The sequence below is a fragment of the Blennius ocellaris genome (assembly GCF_963422515.1).
Source record: "Blennius ocellaris genome assembly, chromosome: 10".
NCBI lineage: Eukaryota > Metazoa > Chordata > Actinopteri > Blenniiformes > Blenniidae > Blennius > Blennius ocellaris.
Genome location: NC_137659.1, coordinates 2840417 through 2860367, shown reverse-complemented (window position 1 = coordinate 2860367; position 19951 = coordinate 2840417). Strand labels below are relative to the sequence as shown.

At 42.4% G+C, this 19951-nt stretch overlaps 1 protein-coding gene across 3 annotated transcripts; it reads left to right on the top strand.

Moving 5' to 3' along the window:
- Nucleotides 1–7422: 7422 nt before the first annotated feature.
- Nucleotides 7423–13467, top strand: aqp4 (aquaporin 4). 3 transcript variants are annotated; one of them, XM_080503262.1, is made up of 6 exons: nt 7596–7672; nt 7753–7802; nt 9566–9983; nt 10073–10237; nt 11612–11692; nt 12627–13467. In XM_080503262.1, the coding sequence occupies exons 3-6, from the start codon at nt 9600–9602 to the stop codon at nt 12873–12875; spliced, it is 879 nt and encodes a 292-aa protein (XP_080359388.1). In that variant the 5' UTR covers nt 7596–7672; nt 7753–7802; nt 9566–9599; the 3' UTR covers nt 12876–13467. The 3 variants fall into 3 exon arrangements, with proteins under 3 accessions (XP_080359386.1, XP_080359387.1, XP_080359388.1); XM_080503260.1 differs by lacking the exons at nt 7596–7672; nt 7753–7802 and adding an exon at nt 7423–7552; XM_080503261.1 differs by lacking the exon at nt 7753–7802 and having other exon boundaries at nt 7493–7672.
- The last annotated feature ends 6484 nt before the right edge of the window (nt 13468–19951 follow it).

Genomic DNA, 19951 nt, shown 5'->3' with positions numbered 1-19951 from the left:
GGGCGTCAGTGGCCAGAGTTCACACTTCAACTACGTCAACGCCAGAGAGGAGGGAGTTCCTTTTTAGCCCCGAGCCGGACAACGAGACACAGCTGGTGCAATCAGGGAGGGAGCTAAATGAAGGAGAAAAGGACCAGACAAACAGGAGGAGAGGAGGAAGAATTTAGCTCAATGTGAGGCCACACATACCCAAGTATTTGAAAAAAAACGTTGATATTTCTCTGTGTTTAAGCTGCACATTTAGTCACAAACGCAGCTATGACTCACCACAAACAATGATTCCTGAAAACTCCGCGTCTTCGGTTGAATCTAAAAGCGGATATTTACATCCTAATTAGTGACGTAGTGTTTTTTTCAAGCATTGTGATTGGCTATTATGGCTTCACGCTTCTCGCTACACTGCCCCCCACAGGCTTGGCATGCACATAGCAGCTCTAAACCAGGTGTCAATGCGGTCTGTGTACATTTTTTAATTTTTTATTTTTTAACGGTAGAGGGGGAAATAGTAGTTTTTGTAAAAACCCAGGTACGTGTAAAAGTAGCCATTACTGAATGAAAAAGACACAGTGATGACGTTTTCACTGCATGAGGAGAAAACGTTGGAAAAAAAAACAAAAGAGGAAACCAGGAAACTGAAATGAGAATCTTGAATGTGCTCACATATTTTACTCATGGAGGGAATGAATACAACAGTTTTATCATCGGCAACATTTTTTCATTTTAGTTTTAGTCAAAAATTCAAAAACTTTTGAAATTTATGAAAAAAAAAGAAACTATTTCTGGCTCGACGTGAGCAAATTCAACCAGTATCAATGTAACTAAATAATTTATCTTGGCTTCAGTGTGGATAAATGTTACCATCTTCGATCTTTTCATTGTAGATTAAACTTTATTCATCCCAAAATGTAATAATCCACTAAAACCTTCAGTCATTGAGAGAGGCAGAACTTGACGTCACACTGACAGGAAAACTACAACGCTTGAATTATTCTGTTTTCAAAGTGACCGGCAATCATCACGCCTTCATAGCATGTGAGGAATGTATTTTCATCATGGTTGAATAGGTCAAGCTCGAAACTGGCAGATAGAGATCAACTTTCAAAAGTGCCGTGACCCGGATTCGAACCGGGGTTGCTGCGGCCACAACGCAGAGTACTAACCACTATACGATCACGGCGTGCTATGCTGCTGCACAAGTGCTGCAGCTGGCTCCAGGCAAGAGTACTCAGATTTGTCTCCAGGTAGAACTCTGAGAAGGCAAATTATGCCAAAATCTATCAAAGTGCTGCCACAAAGTAGAAATACAACGTTACCCTGCAATTCTGCAGTTGACATTAGAGAAAATAAGGAATTTAAGAGTTTGACAAGGACTGGGTCAGAACATCAGTAAACCTGCTGGTGTTGTGAGGGGGGTCCTGATCTAAACTGCTCAGAAGAATGAAAATCTGCAGCTGAAAGCGACGCAGACAGCTCATTATGTTGTTTTTGTGGCTGCAGAGCTGCAGAACAGCCGGGGCTCCCGTGTTGGCCTCCGGTCAAGAAGGTGACCTGCTCTCATCACTACACGATGTTGGAATGAAAACCACAAAAGCAACAGGACATTAGAGCAAAGCAGCAAGGAATGGAGGATGGAGGACTCACAAGAAATAATCCCTGTGATTAAAATTATGACACATGCATTTAAGTCAAACAGGACAAGTTTTAAGGTATTTTCTTTGCTCTAATGTGGCTGTAAAGATGGAGCTGAAATCATTTTGCTTTCTGTCTTGGTTGTTGTACTCGGCTATGACATCCCACTCTCATGTAATGTTTTGTACTTTGGCCACATTTTGCCAGTTGGAAGACCAATACCTGGTTAAGACTTCTTCTAACAGCAGCAAGAAAAACAACTATAACTAAGAAGTGGTTTAACAATGGATTGGTCTGATTGGAGAAATAAAGACAATAGAAAGATTCGCTCTTATGTTGAAACTGAGGGAAGATTCATTTACGAAGAAATGGCAGAAATGGACCCTTTATCAAAAGACACCGTAAAGACAATGGTCCACAGTCTGTGGCCACACTGAATTATAAAGGAATTACTGTTTTTCACTGGTTTTCTTTTTCAATCCGAATTAGTTCTTTCCTACAGACTTGTTTTTTATTGTTGTATTTCATTGTTTCTTATTTATTTATTTATATGTATGTATTTTTTCTATTTTTTAATTCATTAATTTATGTATGCATGTATGTATGCCATTACGAATTTATATATTTATGTATTTTTTTATTTTTTTATTGTTGATGTTCTGCATGACATTTGTCAAAAAATAAAGTTATAAAAAAAGAACAAAGCAGCACTGATAAATAATGACATTGGGATCAATAGTTGAGTGCAATGCATGAAGAAGAAGAAGAAGAAGAAGAAGAAGAAGAAGAATGATCACTGACTACTGGGGGTCATGACCTTTGCAGGCCTGTGTTGTGCCTGAATGAGCCGTAAAGCCCAGTACTTACAGTGCGCATGCACCAGGAGGCCATCAGGCTCAATCGCGTCTTTAAATAGACGGTGAGAAAAGCCTCCTGCATCCGACCCGGGTGCCTCACGCAGTATACAAATGGTAAGGAGCTTTCTTTACACAAACAGTCGTCCCTTCGATCAGGTTGCAAAAGAACGTTGAGCTACATGGAAACAGGACTTCGAGGCCATGACCAGATATGAAGCTAAAGCCGCAACAAACAAAACAGAAAAAAAAAAAAAAAAAGGAAAATGGTCGGGAATTCTTTCGAGTTGCACGAACGCTGCGTGCACGTGTGCTCGCCATTCACAGCCCCCCCACGCCCCCGAATGAATCTTACAATCTGACAGCGGGTTTTCCTCTCGAGTGTCAAAGGTCAAACGAGCTTTCAAAGGCAGATTGTTCCCATTTGCCTCATTTACTCCAATAAGAATAAACCCTTTCACAAGTCCTATCTTTCAAGAGGAGGCCACTAATTTGGCTCCCTGTCAAGTCCGTGATTACATAACGGTGTTGGGATTCTTCTTCGCTGCGGCATGTAGAAAACTTGGCGTGGTGCAGCGATAACAAAGGCGGGTGCTTGTGTCTAACTAAGCATGGCAGTAATACTCTGCAAGGAAAACATGTTTGCGACCAGAAACAGCCTGCCTTCGGTGAATCCCCGAGGGTTACAGCTGGAACTGAATATGCAAGATTTTTTTTTTTTTTTTTTTTTTGTCTTTGTAATTTTTGTCCGGGTTTGGATTATCACTGCATGTCGAGCCACGCTGCCATGCTCTCCATTAGTCTTTGGCTATATGATGGGCATAAATGAATGGCGAGCACACGCAGCACGCGACAACAGAAAACTGTGAAGTAATTGAAGTGACGGGTGTTTGATTTAATGTATAAGCCCAGTGCAAAAAAAAAGTGATCTCACATGTGAGCACTGCAAGCAGACGTGGCTACACATGGATTTTCAATTTAGGGCTGATTGCATGAATGAGCTTATAAAAAATAAATAAATAAATAAAAAAGACCCTGGCCTTGACTGCATTCATTAACTCAGAGACATGGAGATTGGAGTCCGGTGATGTGGGGGCTATGCGAGTGCAAGACAAAATGGCTTAATATCAAATACAGAAATATGACACGAAGGCTATAAGCTAATCAAATATATCTGCTGCTCCCTCTTGCAAATTAAAGAAAATATTTTGGAGAAGACGTGTGGAAAATGTTGAGTTATTGTCGTCTCTGTTACATGATATACACAAACGATTTGGTGAATCAAGTGGTTTTCATCCAAGACCAGTTTTCAGGCTTCAAAAACAAACGAGTGTGGAGCCGGCAGCAGAAATAGGAATTTCTGTTTTATCCATTTGCGTGTTGCTTCACTGGCCAGTCGGGGGCTACAGTGTCATCAGACAGCGTTCCCTCTCCCCCGTGACAGCACCGGCGTCTCTTCAGGACATTTTAAACGACAGCATTTCAAGTGAAAACGCATCATTTCTGTGGATTTTTGTTTCAGAAGTTTCTTCCTACAACATTTCGAAAGCTACCGAAAATCAGCCGTAATGCTGAAAATGGTGTAGTTAGCATGTCCGTGGGTGCTGTTGGTCGTTTTCATAATGAAGGCGGTGACTCAACTACAAAACTACCAACTCTGGTTAATAACTGCGCTGCGCTCTTGAGTGGCGCGGTCCAGGGGAAAGTCCTTTAACCAAGCAGAACTGCAAAACCGTATCAACAAACATGAATTTGACTCCGATTTGAATTCAAACGCATGCAAATCTGAAGAATTAAGGCAAGTTTTTTTTTTTTTTAATTAGTAAAGAAGGGACCCCTCTGAAGCGTGGTGACGCCTGAAGGAAGCAATGGAACAGGATCTGGGAAAAAGTACTCCGAGTCACTCCTTTAAACCATTTATGTAGCTCATTAATATTCCAGTATGTATAGTGTGTGCATTTAAATTTCAATTTACAGGCAAGACAAGCCTACTGGCCATATTTACCATTGTAAATAGAACTGTATGCATGCATAATGGTCCCATTAAGCAATGTAGAGATTTATAATTGTCTTTATGTGAAAGGAATTAAACAAAATACTCTTGTTTTTCGACTTGAAATGCAACAAGATACTGACTTGAGTGGAGTGATGAGTGACAAAAATAAATCTTCCTCAGCCTTCACGGCGGCATGTCTATACGTCTAATGTCAGCCTTTCCTTTAGGGGAGGAGACGAGGATCTTTTCCTCCTGGAACTTCTGATATCAGAGGAAGGGTCGCGTTACTGCAAGACTGATGTGAAGTTGTTTGCAGTATGCCTCCATAATATCCTCGCTGCACCTCCGTGAGCTGAAACTCTAGACGTCGACGTCTGCCACGTCCGCGCCCTTCCCAAAGGGAGCAGGTGAAATATCCAGAGCGAAGGTCAATTGCACATCGCGCAGAAATGTAACTTCAAAACTGTGCGTTACGATCAGAGGATCGTGGTTTAAGAATCTGTGAAGGATTTTACATGGAAAAAGTGTCAGAAGTTGATGATTTCAGTTGTTCAGGCAGCACTGCACTAAAAACGGAAATTATTCTGTTGAGGGAACCACTGCATGCACCGAGGAACACTTTTCTGAAGAATGTATGTGGACAACGCAATCATGTACTCATCCACAGATGGACCTGTGGCTGCTTCCTACAACCACTGTCTGAGAACACTTTGATAATCATTATCTATGGTGATCCCCCCCCCAAAAAAACAATCTGCAAACTCTTCTAAAAACTAATATCTGGGCACACTTTTGACAATCATTGTCTGAGAACACTTCCAGAAAAACAATTATATAACTTCTATATACCATAATCTGAGAGCACTTCTTGCAACCATTGTCTGTGAACACTTCTAAAGGCCTTTATATGAAAAACATCTGAAAACTGCAATATGGAAACGCTTCCAAAAACACTTCCCCAACCCATTGTCTGAGAACATTTCTAAAAACCATCATCTGAGAGCACTTTTGACAACCATCGTTTGGGAACATTTGTGAGAACTATCATCTGAGAATGCTTTCTCACATAGAATGAACACATAGAAAACCACCGCCCATGAACACTTCTGAAAACTATCACTGAAGAAAGCACTTTGGACAATGATCGCCCGAGAGACCGTTATTTAATACAATTCTAAAATGTATTTTTATGAAGTCCTCTGTTGGCCAGTGTCGGTGAACACGTCTAAAAACCTCCGGCGACACACGCAGAGCAAAGGTTAAACATTAGTCTGTCCTCAGACATAAGTCACCTATTGAGTAATAAAGGAGATTGCGTTATTGCGCTCATGAGTGCGTGACTCGGTCACATTCACACGGAGGACAAACGGAGGTCGCGTTATCTTGTTTACGTTGTTGCACAACTTCTCAAGTGATCCCGCGGCTCAGATTGAGCAGAAAGTCAAATTACGACCAAACGCGACAGGAAAAGGTGAAAAAAAAAAAGTCAAAACAGTCATAATTGCAGATAAACTGGTCACATTCCTGTGATTTCAAAAAAAAAATCCCCTTCCCGTTGTCCCTGACCTTTTTCCTGCTTCGGACCAAAGTCAAATATTAACACATGAAGTACAAAAACAGAAGGAACCTCAGGGGAACGTCCTCTAAGAGGGGCACTCTCATGGTCAGTGAACGCATCATTTAGCTGGATCTCAATAAATGACATTGTTGCATGAGCGGAGCTTCTAAATCATTATGTGTGTTCAGTCGGGGGTCAATTCTTTGTGACAGCATGAATCCAAAAGCACCCCCCCCCCCCCCCCCCCTCCTCGAAAAAAAATAACCCAACCCTAAACATCCCCTTTAATATGATCAAGAATGTGACATAATTGAAATCTTGAATGTGTTGGAGTCACCAGTTTACTTCGGTAAGGGTCAATACTGTGATAAACCTCTTCAGGGAGTCACGTTTTTGTTAAATGACAGATTAAAACTGGATTTGAATCAAATTGGAGACAACCTGAATAAAATCCCCAAAACAGACAACTTTATTTGATATCAGAAAATGTTTCTTTTTTTTCAAAGATTGTTTACTGGTTGACTCCTCAACACTGCCTGTATTACTGTAATTAAGTAAGAAAGAGGAGAAAAAAAAGTTAGTAAAGAGGTGATAATTCAACCCATAAATAAATAAATCAAGCCATCAAATAGAAAATAAATACACGAACAACTAAATAATTTAATTTAATTTAATTTAATTTAATTTAATTTAATTTAATTTAATTTAATTTAATTTAATTTAATTTAATTTAATTTAATTTAATTTAATTTAATTTATATTTTCAAGTATTAAATCCAGAAATAACTTTTTTTTAAACAATGCTACTAAATTAAAAAGAAGAAAGAAAGAAAGAAAATAACTGAGAAATAAATACATGAATATTCTTCAATATTTAAAGATACGAACCTGTTGACCTGGATTGAAGGTCTACTGACCCCTCCAGAGATCAGTGAGGGGCAGGAACAATATGGAAAGGGAATGATCATTTTGTGTATCAGTGAAAGTGTGTGTGTGTGTGTGTGTGTGTGTGTGTGTGTGTGTGTGTGTGTGTGTGTGTGTGTGTGTGTGTGTGTGTGTGTGTGTCCTGCAGTGTGTAAATGTTTTGGCAGGTCAGACACTGGAGATGGTGTCTAATCCTTACCACTCTTAGAGAGTGAGTCTACAGTGGGGGGGGGTTACAGTAGCAATAACCTACAATAACGACGCCACCTATTCTTTCCTGACTGCGTTGTTCTGCAGACGGCCTCCCACCCGCGTGTTTCTAAACTCCCTTGGCCGCATGGTGCTGAGGCTGACTGAGCCGCCGTGCAGCTCCCACGCCTGCAGGTCGGCCGCTTGCTTGCACAGCCAGCAGGTCGGCAGACTCCTCCCCCTCCCCGAGCAGCCGCTTTAACTCCTGTGAGGGGGGATGCTCTGGGTAGTAACCTAATAAAGCTGCTGGATGCAGTCCCAGGGCACAATGTGTGGATCATGTACTGCTGACAGACCTGCTCTCTGCTGCACTGCTGCACTCCCTCAACCTGCTGCTCTCCTGTAAGTACTGAGCTCCAGCAGCGTGTGGTTGTGATCAGGTCTGAGTGAATCACCAGGACGCATGAATGAAAACACACCGCACACAGCGGGGACAGAGAGGCAGACAGCACGGTGCTTTAGGTAAGAGAACAGAAGTCCTGAGAGCAAGTGTTGTGTTGTTCTGGAGGTTTGGTCCACATCCTTTCCTGTTTTCCTCCCAGGGGGAATACAAGATTGGACAGTTTGGGTTCTGCATTTGAATCAGTAGGACGTAAGAAACCTGTCAGATTAGGACAAATGCATGACGTGTCTGCACTCTGCTGTTCATGATTGCAATTGTTGTTTGTGCATCTTCCCGTTGCACGGTGCACCGACCTGATGCGCTTAGATTAGAATAAGCACGCGTGGCAGTGTGTATTCATGAATGCAACAGGTCTTATTTATAGAGCTTTGATAGGGTGCCCTCTGTGATACTTGAAACTGAACAATATGTGACATTTCTGATGTATTAAAGTGAATTTAAAGTGAATTTAAACTATCATGTTCATTTCATATGAAAAAAGATCTGTTGTGAAGTATTAAAAAGTCTAAAGTCAATGCATTTGTCATTGTTGTTTTTGTAAAATGTTATGAAATCTTGTCACAACTTGATCCGACTTAAAAACAAAACGTTTTTCACTATGATTTCTGTGACTGTCATTAATGTAACATTGTTGTTGGGAGGATTATGTGAAAGGTTACCGGGTTATTGATGCAAGTGTAATTATTTGCATGTTTTGAGAAATGTAAGTCATTTCTAGAATGTTTCAAACTAGAAAAAGTGATTTATCTATGATATTCTTTTTTTTTTTTTTTTTTACACTTTTTGATATTTCATTTCATTTTAAAATGGGTGCTGATACACCTTAATCGGATATTATGATTCTGTTGTTTTAAATTGGGCAGTCACTGTGAATACAAGTTTGTGATGCTTTACTAGTTTTTCTATTAAAGTCAGAAAATTACTTGCCAAAGCTCATTTACTCTTGCAGTACTAAATTCCACCACAAGGTGGTGTGTTGAGGAGCAACCAGTAACAAAATGAAGTTCCTACTTCCTTCACGGTGGTGTAAAATGATGATTACGCCTTTTCCCCCACTGGGCACATTAAAAGCATGCTTATACTCATCCACTGAAAAAAGCTGAATTAAAGTAACTGTTTTTTTTTTTTACATAAATGTTATTGTTATTAGATATAAAAGGGGTTAATCTTTTTCATTGGTTAACCATTGAAAGTTTTGAGAAAAGATGCAACCATAGCATAACACGCAACCAGAGCTGAACAGCAAACTATAGCATGTAAGCTAGCCGACTAGCATTAGCGTCAAACACATAATAGCAGGTCAAACTTCAGATCTCTTGATAGATTTGGAAGGCAATAAAGCACATTCTTGCAATTTCCGTTGACTGTTCACAGTACTTTGTTTTTTTTTTTAAATATTAAAAAGCCTCATAAAAAATGGCATGATGTTAACCCTTAATTGCCTTTTGTAAAATTGCGGGTCATTCTGGTATTGTAAAATGATTGTATAAGAACTACAGGCTTTGTCAGTGTCGTTCGACTTATTTCCACTAAAGCAACAAAAAGATGTGCTATTATTCTGTCTATTTGCAATCATCGACTCAAATTAAGTTGAACACACCTGATCTATCCCTGTTTTCTTTTTAGTTTTTTTAATATATATCAATGATAAAATAATTTTTAAAAAAAAGTGTGTGTCCCCTTCATCCTGGGCAGGTTTCAATGAGCAGCAGCCATTAAATGTTGTACACTTTGACAGTAAGTGTGATAATTTGCCCCCCATACACAATGTTTAAAGAAAGCTCCGCGTGGCACTTTGTGATGGAAAGTCAGCGGCTGTAATCCCTGGTGGAGTTATAAATGTTGTGGCCTCGGGCGGCTGTTCTGATAGGGTTCAGTACATTTGCAGCCACTCGCACGCACCAGGAATACGCAAGTAGGCTAATCATTTTTCTCATTATTCTCTTCGCCAGGAGGTTCCTGTCCTGGTGTAACTGTCGGAGCATAATGGCGGCATTCAAAGGCATCTGGACCAAGGACTTCTGGCGGGCCGTGTCCGGAGAGTACCTGGCCACGCTCGTCTTCGTCCTCCTGGGCCTGGGCTCCACCATCAACTGGGCGGCGGGCGAGGACAAGCCCCCGCCCGCCGACCTGGTCCTCATCTCCCTGTGCTTCGGCCTCAGCATCGCCACCCTGGTGCAGTGTTTCGGCCACATCAGCGGCGGGCACATCAACCCGGCCGTCACCGCCGCCATGGTGGTGACGAGGAAGCTGAGCCTGGCGAAGGCTCTGTTCTACGTCCTGGCTCAGTGTCTGGGGGCGGTGACGGGGGCGGGGATCCTCTACTTCATCACGCCGGCCGCCAAGCGGGGCTCCCTCGGCGTGACCACGGTGAGCACTCCCGACCCACGTTCTGCGGGCACCGCGAGAAACCATCGTTGCTTCTCCTCGCTGATCGGACAAACTGTTGCGTTCCCAAGGTGAACTCGGACATCTCGCTGGGACACGGCTTCCTGGTGGAGATCATCATCACGTTCGAGCTCGTCTTCACCGTCTTCGCCACCTGCGACCCCAAACGCAGCGACCTGGGCGGCTCCGCCGGCCTCGCCATCGGCTTCGCCGTGGCGATAGGTCACTTATTTGCCGTAAGTAGATGTTGTAAGTCAGATTGAGCCTGTTTCAATCTGTTATTATAGAATTAAATTGATTAATGCCACAAATATTTTTACAATTTCAACCATAAATCTTCACAAAATCCACTTTTCCATGGACTCCGGTCAAAATAATCCTTCCTTATTTCAAAGTACTACTGTCCTGAAATATTTTACTTGGGTGGGTGGTGTTTCGAGCCTCCGTTTACATGACAACGGTGCTCGGAGTCACTGTAAACGCAAACGTTTTGAAAACGCTCAAGCTCCAGAACCGAAGTCCACAACCACCGGAACGTTATGTACTGGGCCACAAACAGAGAATACAAAGTTTTATTTTGAAAATGTACATTTAAACTTAAATCTAACTAAATTAAACTAAATCTTAGTCTGCATTGTGTCTTATTTTGAAAGCACTTAACTTCCAATAATGCTCCCATCCGCCTTACAGCTTTTTTTCTTTTTTTTTTCATGCATTGTTACACCCTTGTTCAGGCGTTTTAATACACCCTTCTGGTGAAAGACTCTGTCGCTTCAAACTGGTCCATAGTGCAAGAAAGTTTGGAGAGCACTGGTATAGATGGCAAAAAAGATGGACAGTAACAACAACAAAAAACGTTTGCCTCTCGAGTGTTGCTGTTTTCATCGCAAACACAAAAGCCTCCACTGATGGCCCTGCGTGGAAAACCACATCGTTTAAAAAAAAAATGCAAAATCAATGGGCGGAACTCAGTTTAAAGTGGCGACTATGAAGACATTCATGCACCTCTGATCACATGCATGAAATCAATCTATTCTCATGTGACTCTGCAAGAAAGTCGGGTTTCTTTTTGCAGAAAATAGAAGTTCCTCAGCATCATTGAGGTGCACCACTTTACAAGAGGAGAATTTCTCCCCCATGTGTTTCCATAATAAATGGAGGTCGAGCAGAACGAGCCGAGACGAATTTGAGGCTGGAGTCGGCAGCAGCTGAGAAAGAGTAGGTGATGCCGAGCGTCTCTTCCTCCATGTGTGACACCGTGTGCTTCACACCGATTCACACTCGCAAGTGCATCGTTATTAGAGGCAGCCATCGCCTGGCAACCAATCTCTCTGGGGGGGGGGGGGGGGGGGGGGCTGGGAGGAAGCTCCCCAAACCCTGCGGAGCAAATGACTGTGCAGGGAAATAGATGTTATCTCTCATACAGCTCGTGTAATTTCTTCCTCTGAGTGCTCTGCAAACGCACACAGCGTGTTCATATAACACGGTTTATATACTCTCTATTCTTCCAGATTAAAAATATTCCATAAGGCAGAATAAGACATGAGGTGATTCTTCATCCTGGAGATTGGAAAAAAAAAAAAAACCCAATGCTGTTCTTTCTGTTGTAGATTCCTTTTACTGGAGCCAGCATGAATCCGGCTCGCTCATTCGGGCCCGCGATGGTCACACTGAACTTCCAGGATCACTGGGTAAGAGATGGAGCAGATTATCAGAGCAGATTATTCACTAATCATTCCACTCTTGATCTCAACGGAGTTGTGATGCAATAGATTTTTACTTAATAACACTTTGGCTGCAATATTAATAGAAATACATTCCCGCATGAAGACAAAAACCTCTGGGTAAAGCTGAACCTCGTGGCGGCTCAGTGACTGTCACGTGCAAGAAGAAGAATAAGTAATTTGATTACAAACTTCACAATAGTAATCTCTGTTACACATGTTTTAGCTGTGAAGAATTGCATCCATAGTCTGTGTTCATCTCTGTCATTTCATTACGTCAGAAGTACTGTATTCATCTGCGTCTATTAATTTCGTGGTTTATTTATGCGTGTATTTTACCAACTTTCCACAAAAACTGCTCACCCGAATTTCACAAAATTTTCAGGGATGATTTGTCATCATCCAGGGAAAGATTGCTTAGATTTTGGGCGGTCGGCAGCTAACTGTTTCCGAATGGTTAAAAAAAAAGTGTGACAAGTATTTCTCATACAAAGCAGATGGGAGAGGCGCCTCAGTGACTCATCTGTTGCCACGGAGATGCCCACTGCTCAGTGTTTCACACAGTGATGTTGCTACCCTGACCTACCCAGTTGGCATCGATAAGAGCTAACGGCTACCACGCTAGCAATGCTAGCTAGGTACCACAATCAAATGTGGCGATGGCGAAGGTGTGCGCTCTGCGTTATCATCATCCAAGGACCAACCGATTAGATTTTCGGGACGTTAACGGCTCACCGTTTCCGAATAAATCCCCCAAAAAACTGTGAAAAACATATCTTCAGCTAGTTATTCCTGTGGTAACTTGTTTGACACTTCCTGCTTCAAACCCTCCCCCCCTCCCAAAAAAGTTAAAAAAGACGGTGAAGACCTACGGTGACTTTCGTCTTCCTCCCTCCGACAGGTCTACTGGGTGGGGCCCATCCTGGGGGGCATCCTGGCCGCTGGCCTGTACGAGTACCTGTACTGTCCCGACCCGGAGACGAAGACGCTGAAGCATGTCTTCAGGAAGGACCCGTCGGGGAAGTACAGGGAGGTGGAGCCCGACGACGTCGCCGTCAAGCCGGGCTCGGCACGCCACGCCGACGTGGAGCAGGCCGAAAGGAAAGACCCGTTCCACGAGTCGCCGAGCGAGGTGCTGTCCTCCGTATGACTATCACGGGCACTGGAAGTGGAGACCAACCTGTAGTGCATCACCACAATCAAAAGTAACACGTCCGTCTCACGCAGCACGCCACAGACACGGCAAACGGTGCAAATGTTAAGGAAAAATGTGTGTGTGTATGTGTGTGTGTGTGTGTGGGGTGGGGGTGGGGGGGGGGGGGGTCAACCAATTATACCGGGTCACCGCGGCGATTTGAAGAAGTGAAGAAGAAAATTCAGCCTTGTTATTTTTGGATTAGTGTCACAGTCGGTCCGTGTTCTGTTTGTGTAATAAAAGCAGAAATCTTTTATCCTTGTGATCACGAAGCACATCACACGTCGGCGGCAGCGTACGACGGCAGCGCCGCCTTAGCCAGGGAATCTTCAAATGCTGCTTTATTTTTTCTTTATTTTACTTTTTTTTACTGCTTTTTAGCATCTACATGATGACTTTTCTTTTCTTGTTTTATAAATTGTTCTATTTGGTAGTTTTGTATTTAAAAAAACAAAAAACAAACAAACAAAAAAAAAACCAACCTCTGTAGCTTCTGGTTCCAGTTCTCTCCGTGATTTCCTGTATAATAAACTGAAGTATTTATTTCACTTACAGGATATAAACGGCTCTGAGTTTTCTGTTTCTGTTCTCGCAAGCCACCAGTGTGAGACGTTGTAATAGTTAGGGTTTTTTTTTTTTTTTTAATTAAATATTTCTCCTGTTTCTCTGTCACTCGAGAAACAAACATCATTACAGTCTGAGTTTCACGGGTTACTTTAATCATTTCGAGCAGACAATTTCTCATGTAAATCATGAAAAACGTGTAAATAATACTTAAAACACAAATCAAATCAAAGAGTTGTTGTGGCTGCAATTGATCACAAATTGTCACATTTGAAGATTAAATCTAATAAATGTACATTTAAAAAGCAATAAAGAGAAATGTAAACTAATTTCTTGAGGTCTTTCAATAGTCCCTGAATTTCTTCTGTTGCTCTTCTCCACAAGAAAACCGAAACATTCCCGGCAGGTGACGTTAATCTTATGTAAACATTACCTGACAAGAACTTCATATGATTTCACCCGGTATTATTCACACAAACTGAAAGTGCCATGAGGTAGGCGTGAGTGTGGCGTGTGTTTTATGCAGGATCTTCCTATATCAGGCCCAATATAGGGCCTGATATAGGAAGATTTGATCCATTTCAAGTAAATACAAAAAACTCCCATAGCATTTTGGACGCCTGTTCACACGACGACGCCGATCCCAACCCGTCGTCGTTTTCCATCCGGTGTTGAGATCTCATCCGGGGGGGGCTCTCGTCGAGGGTGCTGTGCAACGAGGGGAGAGCAGAGAGGTTGGGATCAGTGATGGATCGGCTCATCTACCTTTGGATTATGTCTCCCCGTGGCCAGATAAATGTCCACGGCGTGTCTCCCCTCGTGAGTTAAGTCCCTGCGAACAGGCCCGGGTAATCTCATTCCATCAACAGACAGCCCGGGAAATGATCCCACTTTGTGATGGGGAACGGAGGTGATCTGTTTTGCCCGGGCTTTTATTTCTTTTCAGCTGAAAGAACAGGTGCTATTCAATCTCTAAACGTAAACGTGAAGGGGGGAAACAAGCTCCCCGCCCATCCTGCTGCAACCTCAGCACGATGCAACTTTATTGCACTTGCAAGGATGTTGTAATTCACACACTAAATCAAAACTGTTTTCACCGGCAACATAAAGCCGCTCGCCCCACTGCAGCGCCTGGAATGTGACAACAGCGACGCCTTGTGGCCACAACATGAGCTCAGCGCTGTGCAAAGCCCAGCTTCGTCCACTAGAGGGCAGCCATGAGCCTCACATCTGCAGAGTCAAGTCACTTCCCCCCCCTCAATCTGTGCTGAGGGAGGTCCAGGTCATTAATCCAGCTCTTGCACAGGAGGATTAACTCAAAGTTCATTCATTAAAAGTTCACATCTTCACTTAAACTGCCCACTCTGAGCACACTGCGGATCATTTGCTGAGATTGTTTCAACCTGATGAGCGCCGTCTTCAGTCTAGTCTCAACAAATATAAATAGCTCATTACTCACCATAATATAAATAACATGAAATGAAACCATAAACACACACATAAAGTCTAAAAACACAACAACAAACTGTCAAACTGGAACATTTCCAGAGGACATTTTGTGCAGCTTGATCTCCTTTATTTGGAAATGGTTATCTGACTCATTAACAACATTCATGGCAACACATTCCAGAACTTTCTGCAGGTTTTGATGTGTTGTTTTTTTTGTGTACATGCTCCCAACTGTGCTGGACTGGTTACTCCCAGGAAAAAAACAGCAGAATAATAATCATAATGAAATGAAATCAAATTAAAAGGCCACAGAGGATTGTAATCTTTGCACCTTGGCACTAAGGCAGGCACAACAATTTGAAAATATACAAACACTACATGCTCACAAAGTGAGCACAACAACAATACTAATACTAATAATACTAATATTAATACTACTTCTACTACTACTACTACTACTACTACTAAAAATAATAATAATAACAATAACCAACAGTATAAAACACAACAACACAAAGCTAAAAAAAACCATTAAATATAAATAAACACAGAAATAATACACATCTCAGGAGATTTATAAACAAGCTAAACACATAAAGACACAATAAATAACCACAAAATAATAATTTGCAAAAATGGAGAGAAAAAACAACTGCAGTCAAAGTTCATTGATATAAATAAATAAATAAACAAATAAATACATACATACATACATAAATACATAAATAAATGCATAAATACATAAATAAATATTGATCATCCTGATTAAATAACAAAAATAATCAATATTTACATGAACAATACATCATAAATAAACAAAAACACAACACACACACACACACGTTAACCGCCCCTGAGGACCTGGATTGCAGAACAGCTTTAAGGCTTCTGCGGCTGCAGGCCAGCAGCCTCTCAGCTGCTCTTCATCATTTTCATCGCCCAAATAAATGAGTACATAAATCTGACACTGCATGCATTGGCTCTCTCCTGCAGAGGAGGGCCACCAGGGACGGAGCTCACTTAGATTTTAATGTCTTCGTCTGCAGATTAAAGGACAGGTGAGGAGAGCGGGGAGGGGAGGGGAGGAGGAGGAGGAGAAAAGTTGTGCTCTTCATACCAACGTGTTGCAGTATTTCCTGCCGATGAGACACCTTCCGACGGTTTTGAATAAATGATGGGATGCAGCGACGTGCCAATCAAAGCGGGAGCATGCAAGAGTCAAATGTGTGCAAGACACCAGGTGACGGTGAATGCCAGACTTTTTCTTCATGCAGAACGACAATAATGCCTCCACAATCCAAACTTTTACATCCACCAACAATGGCTATATGCTGGTTCCATTGTGGGAGGCCAGAGACTCATTTGCACATCATACACATGCCAGAAAACTATATCTCAGAGTGCATCTTATCTAGTTGGGAACAGATTTCTTTGCAACTCCCCCCCCCCCCGCAAAACAAAAAACAAAAAAAACCCCACTCAGTTCCTAGCCTGTGAGAGGAAAAACGGCAACGAGATAAAACACACACCTTAAAGATCATTAGCAATTAATATTTGGGGGATTCGTGAAGAAAAACAGCGTTAAACATTTGTTTAATAATTCATACTATAAACAAGAAAGTCTCCCACTTCCTTAATAATTTAGACGTAAGCTAATGTTGATTTATTCAGGAAGGTCTCTGCCACCAGCGCTGCCTGGAGTGCCCAAATTTGAATTAAAGTAGGACAGTAGCAGGCGAGTCTGTAATAACATTTGTATAATTTTATTATTGCTCTGGGCTCAGTTCATTTCCTCCTCCAGTAGCTGCGTGAAATTGTTTGATTCTGGAAACTGCCTTGAGTCTGCGGCTCTGGGGTTGGAGGGTGGTACAGGAACAGGAAGGCATGCGACACTCTCTCCGTCTGATGCTGTCAAACACACACACACACACACACACACACACGTACACACATACCCACACACACACACACACACACACAGAAACTGAGAGATAAATAACTTTGTTATTCTGGGTTTTTGTAATACTGTTACACTGGCTCACTTAATAACTCAAGCTGTCGGGAGAATATGATTGATATTCTCACTCACCTTGTCACTTATGATGAATATTTTACCGCATTTATTCCAGATACAGGAAGCCGAATAACTCATTCATTTACGTTATGGCGTCGTATAAATATGAGTTTGCGTCCTTTCCTGTCATTTTCGCTGGAATTAGTCACGGGAGGAGTTCGATTTTTTTTAACATCTTTTGCCCGCCAGGTAGAAATAAACTTGGCTATCGTGCGATTTCCACAAACGTCTCGCCACTATATTGTGATTTCGCTCAACCAATGATAGAATGGTAATTTAGAAAACTCTGATTACTCCCAACACAAACAATCCAGGGTTTTTTTTTTTCTTTTTTGGGTGGGGTGGGGGGGGTATTAGCTGGTGTAACACACACCTGAGACCCCGGTGGCCTCCGCACAGGAAGGGAGGGAGGAGAACTTGTGATTGGTTTCCTCGGGGCTCCGCTTCCACATTCCCTCACTCCTCCATCGCCTCCTCCTCCTCCTCCTTCAATTCCTTTATGCAGAGCAGCCCAAACTGCAGTTTGATGAAACACATTTGTTTGACTTAACTCTTCCCGCGCCGTCGTGGCCAAATCTCGAAGGCCTGCCGGTGCGCCGCGGCCCACCAGCGATCGGGTTAATGAGAGGATATATGTACAAGTGCGGGACTTGACCGCAGGAGCTGTTTTCCATTTGGGTTTGGCCTGTTCATGTTATTAAGGAAACCTTTATTATTGTTGCCCTCTAGTGGGATCCATATAATAGGATTACATTTTATTAGAGCCTCCCAGCACCACCCAGGCAGCGCCCCCCCCCCCACCCTCACCACCACCTCACCACCCACACCACCACCACCACCACCACCACCCCACTCTTGTCTCTGTTGTCGCCGACTCCTCCGACCACCGAGGGCAGGACGGGAGCATTCAGGTCAGCCAACAAGTGGACAAAGTCGGGGGGGAAGCCGCACAGCAGGGAGCCTCCTGTCTCCCCGCTCGCCGAAACTTTTTGAACTGAAAACATCCGACCTGCAGAAGGTCGGATCAACGCTGACAAATGATGGATGGAGTTCTGTCGCGGATCAAATCACTTTGTAATCCATTGGTTGCCACGGTGACAAATGTGGCGTTGGCGGAGGTATTCGTTCTACCGATGGCCCGTTGTTGGTTGTTCATTTTCTTGTTAAATAATGACTTCAATTGTTAAATATCTCCAAACCTGCTGCTGTAAAATATCTTATTTTGCACACTTACTTATGCCTATACTAACTTTAGTGTATATTTTTAGAATGTTTTATAGCAGAGTGTTTAGCCTTTTCTGTGTAGGGTATATTATATATTTTTGTTTATATTTTTGCTGCTGTAACTTCTACATTTCTCCATGAATAAAGCATCATCTTATCTAATCGCATTAATTGGACACTCCTTCTCCAGTAAACAGGAGTTTAGTGGAATGGCAACAGTTTGGACAATAGCTTGAGAGAATGCTAACGCTATACTTTCAAGTGAGGAGGACCGGGGTCGCGATGCGATGAGCCTCCGGGTAAACGGGACTTCAGTGAAATAGTAACAGAGCATCCAATCACTGGGGGGCAATTATTGTTTGAGGGCAATGCTAATGCTAGCAGTCGGCTCGCTGAGCAGTAGAGAGAGAGAAAGAGAAAGAGAGAGACTCTCTGGTTTCCTCACAGTAATCAGTTACTGACTCGTTAACGGTGCGACCTGGACGACGGCGTGCAGCTAAAATAAAAAAAATTTTTTTTTTAAAAGAACCGACCTCCGAAGCAAAATTCCATCGTGCCAAAGATAATATTTGATGAGCAGTCGGGGCCTGAACCGGAGCAACCCCGCAGGGCAGGCTGAGTCAGGAGCTGGAGCCGCTTCAGCACTTTCCCTTCTCCATCCCACTCCCTTACATAACCACAGGCCATTACCCGGGCGTGGCGAGCGCGGCAGCAGTTATTAATATGCTCCGAGGCCGAGGCAACATTTCTCTCGGTCCACCGTGATGTGCAGGCGGGCGCATTCAGTGTACAGAGGCGTTTTAGCTATCAGCTCCAAAAGATGGTTTCTGGCTGCGTCTTTACCAGAACTGTTGATAGATCAGCGCTTGAATCAGAGTAGATGAACGCAGAAAAATGACGACAACGCTTCTAGTCAGTGTCTGGACGTTGCAAAGTCTTTGATGAGGAGCAACGAGCTGAAGTGAGTCGTTTGTCTAAAAAAAAAATAAATAAATAAATTTTGTGGAGGAAATGTGTTAGAAAGAAGTTTTGTCTGTTTAAGATTTTGCAGAAAACGTAAACTAAGAATAACTTTTTTTGTTTCCACTCTTTTTGGGGTTTGTTTCGAAACTTTGGAGGATCCGGAGAAAAAGGCATCATGGGAGCCGCTACCAACTAAACAGTAACCATGAATCAATAAACATCACTTGTGATCATTTCTTTGTCATCGATATGAGTCAAAACTACCCGGAATCACAGTGACTATTTTCATTCGCACTGTGCACATGCAGATTATAAATCCTGAAGAAGGAGCAACTACTTTTAGGTTTAGCACGGTTATTTTATCAGGTATTCTCTGAGTATCAATAAAAAAAAACACAAAATAATACTTTTTTTCTCAGTTTATGAGAACGTGAGTTCACTTTTTTTTCAGTTTATCAATGATGGTTTGAAGGAAAGTCTGGCTGGAATAAAATAAAAAGTAAAAACGGAGGACGTGTGTGTTTAAGGTTGTTGCAGAAAGCCAAACTGACGATGACTCAGGCTAAAACTGAGAGCGACAACTGAACTAAATCACACATTTATCTCCTTTTTCATAAAGAAACTCTCAATCAGAAGCACTATTTTACGATAAGACGTCCTCACTGTCACTAGAATTGATACCCTGACGAAGGGTTAAACTAAAAACACTTGAAGCCAGACTAATAATAACTGCGATACCTTCTAAAACACGACCGCA

What these genes read in the sequence shown, in the direction of transcription:
- aqp4 (XM_080503260.1), top strand. Translation starts at nt 7,461, where the DNA reads ATGCAGTCCCAGGGCACAATGTGTGGATCATGTACTGCTGACAGACCT. An exon ending in CCTCAACCTGCTGCTCTCCT is followed by an intron (nt 7,553 to 9,565) that starts GTAAGTACTGAG and finishes TCTCTTCGCCAG; the next exon opens with GAGGTTCCTGTCCTGGTGTA. An exon ending in CGATAGGTCACTTATTTGCC is followed by an intron (nt 10,238 to 11,611) that starts GTAAGTAGATGT and finishes TTTCTGTTGTAG; the next exon opens with ATTCCTTTTACTGGAGCCAG.